The 12387-nt window shown below is 47.5% G+C and overlaps 1 protein-coding gene across 1 annotated transcript in view; it reads right to left on the minus strand.

Moving 5' to 3' along the window:
• Nucleotides 1-8403, minus strand: part of GNA14 (G protein subunit alpha 14) — a 193576-nt gene extending 185173 nt beyond the window's left edge. The window contains exon 1 of the mRNA XM_065879042.1: nt 7656-8403. Coding sequence (XP_065735114.1) covers nt 7656-7779 — 124 coding nt within the window. The 5' untranslated portion in view covers nt 7780-8403. The remainder of the gene's footprint in view (nt 1-7655) is intronic.
• Nucleotides 8404-12387: the final 3984 nt, after the last annotated feature.

Genomic DNA, 12387 nt, shown 5'->3' on the forward strand with positions numbered 1-12387 from the left:
AACAGTAGCATATATCGGTGCTCTCACAACATTCTGTTGCTCTAATTTTCTTCTTAAACTTCTTTATATATAAAAGGCCCACTAATCTAGGAAGCAACTCTTTTTAGAGTTTCATAGCATAAGATTACTTGAACTCAGTGGGCTGATGGCAATATGACAGAGGCTTCTTTTCCAATCTAATTTCAGCACTTAATCAGTTTTACGAAATTGAATTCTTTGTCAATAATTGGGGCAGTCTTGCTTCGTTTTAAATGTGTACTATTAGAGGGAAAAAAAGAGAAAAACATAACCTTATATCCTTGATTTCAAGATTTATTGCCACACAAATTAACATTCTCAAGGTCAAGATGCCTTTGCATTGATGTGTATATTTCCTACAGCACAGTAAATGAAAATCTGTTTTCAAATCAATGGCATATCTTAGAATGGATGTTGCCTTAGAAATGAAATTCAATATGTAGACTCGGTGACTTACTGAAAGAATGGGCTGGCAACTAAGAGACTGGGCTCCTCACTATGGCTTACTGTCAGTTAGCTACTGACTACAAGCCCTGTGACATCTGCTGAGTCTCTCCAGTCCTCTGGACCTTTGCCACCCCACCCACAAAAGTTTGCACTTGTGTTTCTCAAACTCTGTGGTAAGGGACCAGTTTTTACATTTTTCCCATTCAGTTGCAGACTGTTACATCAATGAAATACAATAAAAATACCCTCTGATGCCACAGCAATGTGAAATAGCTATAAACGTTTCTAGATGCTTATTCTTGATTTCTGTACTTGTCTTACATGCACACTGGCCCGGGACACACAACTACTTTTTGAGTGGCATTGACTTGGAGAAATAGGATTTAGACCACTAGGTACATTAGATGATGATTCTGCAAATGATTTATCACCTTCATTTATCTCATTTTGTTTAGTAATACAATTAGCTTATATTTCCCAATTACATAGTAGCTGAGCAACAGAAAAGCATGCTGGGGATGAGTTACTCAAAATGAAGGTGTTATTCATGGCAGGTTCAAGACAGCAGTGGCATAGTTAATCCATCTGTGGGTCACTGACAACTGACTGACCATACAAAAGATGTCTTTCAGACAAAATAATAAAAGATAAATGTTCTCTTTTCCTCTCACTCATTAAAAAAGTACAAAACATGAGAATGTATCAGTTACTTAGGAAAGAAAACAAAACTTGAGAACCAGGAATATTACCCTTTGGATGGAAATACCAGCCAATGTTCCACAGAGGGTGAACTTTCAAAGAGCAGACTGATATATGGTGGCTCACGCTAAAATGTTTCCTCCGCACCACTTAGTCCATACTGGAAAGGTAACTACTTAATGGTTATTGGCCATAAAACCATTGCAATTTATAGGAGCACAACTTTTGGAGTTGTACATCGAAGTGCAAGGGTCCACGCAAATGCACACTGTTGCTTTTGTAAGGACTCTTGCCAAGGTAAGACGTACATACATGCGTGCCTGCTCTTCCTCTTTGCCCAGCAACCCGGCAGCTGAGGACAAAGGCTAAACAGTCGCTACAGATTACCCAGCTCACACTCTGAAGACCCTTCATCAAGGGTCTTCAGATTGCTTTCAAGGGAAAGATTGCTTCAACTTCAAGAAATAGAGCATCCACTAGGCAGGCTGATCCCAGGGGCCTCCTAGATATCTGCTGAAAGAGAATGATATCTGCCTTAGAGCCTAGGGCAGCAAGCAGAGGCTGGCCAGTCCTGAGTTGCAGACTAATGCTATAAAATAGGTTCTCCAACTTATGTATATCAGGGTCACCTGGAGGCCTTATTAACATACAGCCTGCGGGCCCCACTCCAGAATCTGGTTCAGAAGGACATGATGGGGACTGAGACTTTATATTTCCAACAAGTTCCCAGTGCTGACACTGCTGGTCCTGGGAACACACTTTGAGAACCACTGGTATAAACCATCTGATGATAGAATGGAAAAGACCTCAGAGGTCACTTGATCCAAGCCTTTCATTTTACAGGTGAGGATCCTAGGGTTCAAAAGGGAATGTCTTGCTCATGGTCATATACCCACTACTCAGGGGCTACCTCCACCAAAACAAAAACAAAACAGAACAAAACAAAACACTCAGGTCTCCAGGGCCTTAACGTGCTGTTCCCGTCAAGATTCTAAGTTATGGGGCTTCCCTGGTGGCGCAGTGGTTAGGAATCAGCCTGCCAATGAGGGGGACACGGGTTCGAGCCCTGGTCCGGGAAGATCCCCCGTGCCGCGGAGCAACTATGCCCGTGCACCACAACTACTGAGCCCATGAGCCACAACTGCTGAGGCCCGCACGTCTAGAGCCCATGCTCTGCAAAGGGAGAGGCCACAGCAGTAAAGAGCCCACGCACCGCAGCGAGGAGTGGTCCCCGCTCACCACAACTAGAGAAAGCCCGCGGGCAGCAACAAGGACCCAAAGCAGACAAAAATAAATAAATTAAAAAAAAAAAAAGATTCTAAGTTATGACCACACATCCGGTGCCTGCTCTCTGAGAAGGGGCACCAGCGGGGACTTCATGTTGTTGACTGTCCTATCTCCATACCTTTCTGGGAACTGCATGCTACTTCTCAGTGACCTTGTAACCGAGCCCAGACAGGGGGTTAGCAGCACAATGGGAACGATTTCTTGCCTAGATTTTACACTCACAAAGGCTGGCTCCAGAGAGCATGCTCTCACCACTATACCTTCCTTCCTCTCCCCCCAGCTCTCTGGCAGATGGACACAATCAGATGGCCTGAGGTTTTGAAAAGTGACAGAGTAGCAGGAGACAGTCATTTGCGGCTCTCACGTGGAGGTAAGCATCCAGGGCAGCCTCAGTGACTCTCGGCTTAGGGTGACGAGTCTCTGGCTGTGTGCTTGGCAGTCTGGTCTGACCCCAACGTCAAGACTACCTTGGATCCTGCCCTTTGGCTTAGCCTGCTCTCCAATCCCTATCAATTCTATGAGCTTCCTGCTTCCCCGCCAACAAATTATTCTTCGGCTTAAATGGTCTGCAACCAAGAGCCCTGCCCAATGTGATAAGCCATTAATTTACCCAGCAGCCAACTGCTGCAATGAAAGCGGGGCTCTGCAGAGGGTCCTGCCGTGCTTTCCACTTTCAGAGCCCTGGGATTTCGGCTGGTACGCTTCTGATTCCTTGGGCAGTGTTTGCAACAGTGGCTGCTGCCCTTGCAGGGAGCCGGGCCCCAGGCCACCTGTATTCAGATGAAGCCACGTCTGTGCTGTGTGTCTCCCAGACAAAAGTGATTGATCCAGGAGCGTACCCTCACCCACACGGGGCCGCAGGCTCTCTGACAGGGACAAGAAAGGCCCAGGGGGCTCTAGAGCTCCAAAGGGGACAGAGCCAAGTCATGTTGGTGGCCATGGAGAAGGGCCCCAGGAACGCCCTGGCACTTGCTTTCCCGCTTTTTACTATTTGATCCTTTTCATTTCATGAGATGCCCTGGTAAGAATCCTTCCAATAAAGTCCCTCTTTTGCCTGAATTTCAATCTCTGCCTTTAGTAACACAATAGCTTGGCTACACTGACTTGCTGACACCCCTCTCTGTCTGCCTTCTCAATCCAGCCATCTCCCTCCCTGCAACGCCACACATGGGGCTTCTTACAAGGACACTTTTCTCTTGTGATTCACATATCACAGGAAAAAAGAAAACAAAAAGGTGATACAGACTAGAAGCCATCTTTTTTTTTTTATCTTTTACAAGAAAGAAAACCTTTGAGGGCTAAGCCTTTTTTCTTTTTACATTGTTTTTCGTCAAACTTCACTGGTAGATTTTTCCATTTTAAATCTGCTCACAGCAGCACAGCCTCAAAATTTTCATCCTCTGACTCAGTGCTTTAGAGATGTGGTTCTTCAGGTGCTTAGATACTATACCGGTGATTTGATTTGAATTAGGGGACTTGATATCTTTGTTTCAAGTGGCTTAAACATCTTAGAAGAAAGGGTGCAGTTCTCTACTAAAAGTGATCAAGGCCCTGCAGTGAAATGTCTTATTCCTGGACTGGGCAGAGTGATACGAGGTGAGCCTGGGGCATGTACTTATGCCAGAAGAAAGTGCTCCAAAAGCGATGGGGGCGGGAGACAGGAACCACTGCGCAAATCCGGTGCCATGCCTGAAACTCTGGATTGAACAAAGCCAAGAGGAAGGAACATGTGCATATTCACCATTTTGCTCCCTCTCCTCACAAAGCAAGAAAATTCTGTCAGTTTCTACTGAGAAACCCACACTGTCTACGCCATTCCCTCTAATAGACGTCCAGCCCAGGGACATGACAGTGAGTTCTAAAATGGAATTTTGTTATAACCAATGCAATAAAACTTTGGGGGACTCAGATTTTTCAACTTTTTAGTGTAAGGAGAATCAGATTTTAAAGTCAGCTTAAGGTTCAGAAAACAGTAAGGCAAACTCAAGGTGAAACATTTTTGTTAAAGCACGACCAGGACAACTTACACAAACTGCTAGAGACCTACAACTGGTCAACTAAAATGGAAATAACACCTCACTGGTGGCTAAAAATGCTCAAAAACAGTGTGATGCTAGCTGACACTTACCACTGCCAGACAGAGCCGAGAGAAGTTAGTCCACAATTAAGAAAAGGTAGAGGCAGGGTTTGAACCCAGGCAGTCAGGCCTAAGAACCTACATTTTTAATCCCTATACCAGCATAAGTTAAATACCAATTCCCCAGTACACATTCCTTCCAGACAGTTCCAAGATGAGGTCTGCATCCAAAGTTAAGCCATCAGAGTTGCTGGCGACCCTCAACCCAATTAAAAAGCAACACTTTCCCAAGCCTCATTCCACACCAAGAACCAATAAAAGATCACATTTCTCCCCATTTAATTGCTATTGTCCAGACACTTTCTTCCTATACTGAGTGGTGCTCATCAGGGCTCTTATCAGAACTCTTTTGTCCTACTTTTATCGGAAGAACTGATAAGGAATTTCTTTCTACTAAATTCAGCCGTCTCCTTTATTTCCCCCATCTCCTTCCACTGAGAGAACACCACGCTGACATCTTGCGAATACCAGCCCCAAACAGACAGCAATTTTTATCTTTCCCTGTGGACACTGACCCATGCTTTTATTAAGCACAAACGGGATACTGCCCCGCTGAATGCACTTTGGAAACATCCTCAAATCATTTAGTGGCAACAGGATGCTTCCCTGTCAAAGAGTTGGTGGCCTTTCAGGTCATTCCATGCTCCACACAGGATCCTCAATTCCCATTTGCAAAACAGTTTTCACCTGAGGTATCCAGGCAGCAGATCAGCTGATGCACCCATTATAGAGGCTCAGGTGTTTTATTCTTTTTTAATTAAATTGCATGACTTTAGACAAAACAGCATTCCCTGATTCCTTTATCTTGGGCATCACCTCCTCCTCCTCTATCTTAAGAAATGCAAGTATGACCTGCTCCCTTACAGAGTAACCAGAGGTTTCAAAGTCCATCCTTGGGATTGTAGACAATTCCATGTGGTATGGAAACTTTCTAACAGTTTCTGAGTGACTAGCACTGAGACTGTGTGCTAGTCACAGCTGGGCACGATGAAAAGGGGGATCCTGGAAGGTCAGGCAGTGCTGAGAGGGGCAAGGGCCTGGCGGGTACAAAGAAGGATTCTAATCACCTGGATTAAGTATGACTTCCAGGGAAAACATACCTACAAACATTCCTACCCTAGTTTGAGCGTGAGTAAACCCAAGCATTTTACTCAGAACAGGCTTATCGCCTGAATGGTGATAAGAATCACTAGAATGGCTCAGCTTACTGTTTAATTTTCATTTGTCAAGCTCCTGGTATATTCCAGACACTGAACTTCACACACTGACACAGATCAGAGTATTTCACAATGATAGAGGGTTCAGCCTGTCCTTGAAAATAAAAAGTATGCAGCTAAAGCCAGGCCCGCCCCTAACCTCTGGGGGGCCCTGGGCAAGAGGAAAGGATGATGAGGGCCCACATAATTACTTGAAACTGCTATCCTCTAGCAGACTGTCACAGAATCCTCCTTCCTTGACATATGCAGCTTTATAACAACCTGGAAGGCCAGGTACAATTAGAATTCTCAGACCCCTCAGAGTTCTGGGCCAGGTGTGAGAGGGCAGCCCCAGCCAATGGAGAGAATCCCTTCCCTTCCCCACCCAGGCTCCATCTCTCCTCCAGGAAGGCCTCTTGGGCACACCTGTAGGCCCTCAGCCCACATTTCCAGGCTCTTCCACAACCCCAGTACAGCTGCTTCATTAGGCACTCCTCAGGGAGGGGGTCTGCTCCCCCTACTTGCACAGAGCAGGCTTGGGGTCTTTGAATTCCCTATTTCAATGAGGGTCTGGGGTGCGGTGGGCAGTGTGGACTCTGGGTGGGCAGTCCGGTCCACCTGCAGACACTAGCCCAGTGAGGAAGGGCACAGCCTGGGGAAGGGCAGACCCTGCCCCCCTAAACCCAGGGAATAATTACACAGGGGTTCCCTTGCCCAGGTCTGAAGGCAAAACTGACAAAAAGCCTCCTCTATTTTCTTCTAGCTAAATGGACTTTTCTTTCCTTGAAGCTTTTTGGGAGGGTGACTCCTTAAAGATGAATAAACTGGTATAAGAGAGGATTCCTGTCTGCAAGAGACGAAAGAAAAAGTTGAAATATTTGCAGCTCTCTAGAAAGATATGATAGCTGCTATCCTGGTCTGAAAGAAGGAAAAGGTAAATATTCCTCAAACAGCAAATGGACTGAACAGGGTTCTATAACGTCAGAAGAGAAGGGACCCTGCCCTATGGCATATCTGGGGCAAACCTTAACATTCTCTTTCCGGTTTTGAAAGTGGGCGTCCCACCTAGGCCTGTGCGGAGGCCAAAATAACCCGACGAAGAACTAGCCAGCGCGGCTGGGGCAGCGGAGCCCAACCCTAGGAACGAGCATACGAGCACACGCTGAGCGGATCTGAGCTAGGCAGGTGTGGGCCTTCGGCAAACAGGCCTCCCCAAAGGGACCCCCGGGAGGCAGGCGGGACAGTGGTTAAGGCTTGGGCTTCACCCCGACGACCGTCCCGGTATCTGCTGTGCCTTCCTTTCCTCAGTCTGGAAAAGTTCGCCAACTTTCCGTCCTCCGTTTTTAATTCTCAAACGGAGAAATCACCTGCTCGCATCGCTGCGCGGTGATGCCAAGAACTTAGCGCAGTTCCACACTTCGTAAGCTCTCGGTCCCGCATTCTTGTTTATACCCGAGAGCGCAGGGGGCAGAGCTAGCGCTGAACCCAAGATATGGATCAAGCAGCTCCCCACCACCGACCCCCAACATCCAAGATACGGTTCTGCAGAGGCTGTACGGCGCTGGGGACCGAGGGGTGGGGTGGATGAGGCTTTAGGGAGAGAGGCAAAGCACAACGGGGAAAGCAAACAGGGGTCGAATGTTACACCTCAACCCTGTTTGGGGGTAAGAAAGGGGGTGCCTTCGAATGCCGCCCAGCTGGAGGTGCAAAGGACGGGGCCCAACTTGCTGCCATCCGCGAGCCCCTGGGGAGGGGAGGAAGCTGCGCTGCACCCCGCTCGGCTCCAGGTCCTCCAGGCGGGTCGCACGCGAGGGAAGCGGCCCGGAGGGAAACACTCGGCGCTCACGGGTCTGGGAGACGCAGCCACTCACCCAGCAGCAGCAGCTTGAGCTCGCGGCGCGCGTCCTTCTTGTCCCGGCGAAGCTGCCGCTCGATCTCGGCGCTGATGCGCTGCGACTCCTTCTCCTCCGCGGACAGGCAGCAGCAGCCGGCCATGGTGCGCGCAGGCCCCGACGGGCTACGCCGTTTCCAGGGCCCGGACGCTCCGCCGGCCGCTCTCCCAGCCGGTCCCCGACAGCACCCGAGGTCGGTGGGAAAAGACTGGGGGGCCGACTCGAGTTTCGGAGTATAAGGCCGGGACCACTAGGGCTCAATCACTCCTCGAAGGGTCGGCTCCGGGGCGGGAGCGAATTTGGAGCTCTGGGAAAGCTCAAGTGCACCACAGCTCTGGGCTCACCCAGCCCCAAGCTCGCTCAGGGAAGGAGGGCGAGCCGGCGGAGAAAGCGTTGCCGGCCCCCGGAAGAACAGCGCGCCCCTTGACACAGGAGCGTGACAGCGAGCGCAGACCGCTCGTGAAAAGTTGGGGCGTCGCTGCCGGGGGCGGTGGGGAGCGGTAACTCCCGGCCTGCGGGTGTCCCAGGCAGGTGGCAGGCAAGGCGTGGGATGGAGGCAGAGGTCCTTGGCTGGCCCTTTCCTACAAAGTTCTTAAAACCTCAGCAGTGATCGCCGCCTAAGACCGAATGGAAAAGTTCCTGGAGGCCCCCGTGGTTCTAAGTGGTAGAAGGAGGCGGAGCTTCTCGAACCCGCGGCCCTGGCGTCTGCCCAACCTGGCCTTCGGGGCACGCCAAGCCGAGGGCGCCTGGGGGCGAAAGAGGTGAGCAGGAAGCTGGGGCGCGGAGCCTAGGCGTCTCGAGTTTCGGGGAGCGGCCCCCACACCTTTCTCCCTGGCCGTGGCGTCCCGGCGCGGGGAAGACGGTGGGCCGAGGGGCCGCCAGGCCCAGCTCCCTGTCCGGAGCCAGGTTCCGACAGGTGAGTGAGGTTCGCAACTCGCAGCCTCAACTCCTCCCAGCTGCGAGAGGAGCTCAGCCCAGCGTCCGCAGCGCGACGCAGCCCGCGGGCGGCGAGGTTGAGCTCTGCCGACCTGAAATTGAGCCTCTCGCGCCAGCCTCAGCACGACACACACCGCGGTTTCCTAGACGGGCTCCTTCCGCTTCCCGGACGCCCCAGCCCAGCGCCGGCTCGGCCAAAGCCCTTGGTCAGCTCGGCAGTCTGCCTGCAAGGTGGGGCTGGGCCTGAGCCGGCTGGCGCTGCACTCAGAAGCAGCTGCCCCTGGGTTCAGTTAAATAAGAGAAGTGAGAGAGCGGAGGGTAAATATCCTCCCGGCCCCTTCGTAACCCGCCGGACGAGGAGGGTTGAGGACGTGAGGAATGGAAAACGGCTGGCTACTTTGCATTTTACGATGGGAAAGACTCCTGCTTTGTAAAGAGGGCTGACTCGTTTCCAGCAGCCCCTGGCATGGTCCCTGCCCCAGCCCTGAAGCCTGATAGCCGCCTCGCAAAGCTGTGTCCGCACAGCCACGTTGGCCTGGCTCCTGGAACGTGGGGATCACGTTTGAGCTGCATTCATAAAAACTTAAAAATTAAAAAGCACCTCTTTGTACTCAAATGGCACAATAGAATGCGTATTAACAACATCTGATTTTGTCTTCTGTGTACATTTTGAGGCAGAGGGCAAAGAGTTTCTCGGGAAAAGCAGAAAAGTGAAGGTGGAGGGAGGGGATCCCGTCGTCCACAGCAATGAATGTTTTTTTTTTTCCTTCTCGTCAAGTCAGCATGTGCCATGTAAACACTTTATGGCGTTAGGCAATTAGCTAATGCTTCCTCTATTAATAGAAGCCTAAGTGCCTTTCTTAGGAGTAGCCCATATTTCAACTCAAACTGAGGAGCATATTGAGTGGAGAGAGTGGTATATGTCATTATATAAAGAACTTGGCATTAGGATGCTATCTGGCTGCAAGGTCTTATTATTTATTTTACAGTTTAGGGAATGTAGAGGAATCAGGCATTAAAAATGCATGTGCTTACATTCTTAAATGCATAATTATTTTAGTTTCCTTGCAGGCATAAATTGACAGTAACAGCGACCCCTACAGGAAAGTTTCTGGACATGATCTTAGCCATTTAGTCACACATCTCTCTTAGCTCTTACATTCATTTACAATTTGAGAATAAGACCTCTTAGCTTCTCAAATTAATAATTGCGTCATAATTATTAGTACTTTTTAAATTATTAAAATTAGGGCAAATTTGAACTCCCAAGTTAACTGGAATAACTCTCCTGTTAAGTCTAAAGTTGCTAAGATTGCAAGAAAGATATGAAGCTTATTATTTATAGCAAATCTGCAAAACTTTCCTGGGCTAGTGAACTTGGCAGTGTGTATCAGAAGCCTTAAACATGTCCATCCCCTTTGACCAAACTAGTAATTCTCCCATTAAGAAATAATCAGAGAGGCCAAAGTTTTTATTTCTAATAGCAACAACTCAAAACAATCTAAATGCCCAACAAAGGTGAATAGTTCCAATAAATTATGGTATTATGCATACAATGAGATATTATATAGTCATTAAATATGTGAATATGTAACAAACATGTGAATAACAAAGATTTGGGGGGAAAACCTCAAAATATATGGAGTGTAAAAGTCAAGATACAAAAATATAAACAGTATGATACAGATTTTATTATGGGAACACACATAATGCATTTTTAAGGGACTAAAAGAACATATACCAACAAGGTAAGTTGCTCTGAGTCATAGCTTTTTGCTTGATTTTAATTCTCTGATATAAAATTATTGGGGGCAGCTTGCATAAAGTAATCTAGGCCCTAATTTCCTCAGCTGTAAAATCAAAGAGGAAGAACCAGAATAAACTCACAGGGATCTCCCAACTCTAACATCAATTATTTCTTTGCTGATTTTCACACTTATAAGACAGTATAAAAATAATCATAAACCAAAAGTTGTTATTGACAAGTGGTAGCTAGAGAGGATTGTAAAACTAGGATATCGCAAGTCAATTATTTTTATACTTCTATTTTTTAAATTCACATCTCTATTTTCCCTATCTTTAGGATCTGGGGAAGGGATGGGAATAATTTTAAGTTACTGATTCATTTGCAACATTGTTACCGAAATTTGGCTTCTTGTACATTGGTGGCTGATTAAATCTCAGAGACACAGTTCTGGGCGAAGCAGAAAGAAATAGCTTTATTGCTTTGCCAGGCAAAGGGGGCCACAGCGGGGTAGTGCTTCAAGGCTCTATGTCCCATCCTGGAGCGGGTAGTGAGGAGTCTTACACTATTCAAGTAACAGGGCGTGATCAGCTCGTGGACATTCTTCTGATTGGCTGGTGGTGAGGTAATTGGGGTCAGCATTATCAACCTTCTGGTTCCAGCTGGTCTGGGGGTCCATGTGCTTGTGGGCCGCATACAGTTAACTTCTTCCACCTGGTGGGGCTTTCGGTATCTGCCAGACAGCTCAAAGAACATGGCTCAATATTATCTATAGTCCTTGAGGAAGCACTAAAGGACCTTGACTTTGTTTAATGGCTAAAATATTATTATTTGGTCTTGCTTGACTGTTTTCCTTTCTTTCTGCATTTTCTCGCTCCTCTGATTAAACGTATTCTTTGAGAAGTTCTTCTACAGACAAAAGGCAGACAGAGGACATGAGTGGGTGTCTATTCTGGAAAGGCCTCACAGGGTCCTGCTCTGTTACCACATCTTTCCAGGAAGGGGTAGTTTTGAAAAGAAGTCTCAGTAAAAAAGAATATTTGTTTTCTTGGGTTATTCCCGAAGTGCTGCAATTCCATTTCATTCCTCTTGAAGATCAGAGCACAGGCTGAACCTGACTTTTCAGATAACTGCCAAGTGCTGGGCTGCAAAGGTGAACTAATTGTCTGAATGTCCATTGAGTCCATGCCAAGCCCATTACCACGCTCTGGGAATTCAGATACTGAGACATTCCAGATTTTAGGTAGGCTATAGTCTAGTAGAAAGAAGTAAGACTATGACCCTGAAATCTGAAGTCAGCCCTCCTTGCTTCCTCCCAGAGAGCAGACAGTGGAGCACAGAATCACCTGGGTGGTTCCCCACAGCCTTTAGATGGGCACAGGGGCCCTTTAGCTGAGCCTCATCTCCCATCATTCTCCTGGAACCTCAGACAAATGTAACTCCATGTTCTCCACACCTCTATGTCTTACTTCATGCGTTCCCTCTTCCAGGAATGCTCTCTCTCACCCCAGACAAAATTAGGTACTTTCTTTCCTAAACACATCTCTTCTGAGACACCATCTCCACCCTTTGTCAGTCAGACCCATCTTTCTCTGCTGCCTGAGCACCTCCTATGTTCCTCTCTTCAACATCTCACTCTATTATACCTGTTTGTTTCTTCTCCTAATCCATTAGTTACTCACTAGTAGAGAGTTTTTTCTTGTTCATCCTGGTATTTCTAAATTAATAACATTTCGTTGACTGAATAACATTGAAACCAAAACGAATTAACCTGAGATAAGAGAAAGAAGAAACTAGAAGAGAGAACGGAAAGTTCTTATGGTGGAAGACAGTAAAAACAACAACAGCAAGCAAGTCCACAGCCAATCAATGTATGACTTAGGAAGGACTCTGTCCCCAGTTTGCCCCCTTAGAGGGAAAGAGTGCCCTGTTTCTAAGGAAATTCCAAGGAAATGTGCACATAGAGGGCTGGAAAAGTGCTATTCTCTTTGACAAATGTGGCATCTTAGAATTTTAACAAGTAACATAGAA

The sequence above is a fragment of the Phocoena phocoena genome, chromosome 6 (assembly GCF_963924675.1).
Source record: "Phocoena phocoena chromosome 6, mPhoPho1.1, whole genome shotgun sequence".
Classification (NCBI taxonomy): domain Eukaryota; kingdom Metazoa; phylum Chordata; class Mammalia; order Artiodactyla; family Phocoenidae; genus Phocoena; species Phocoena phocoena.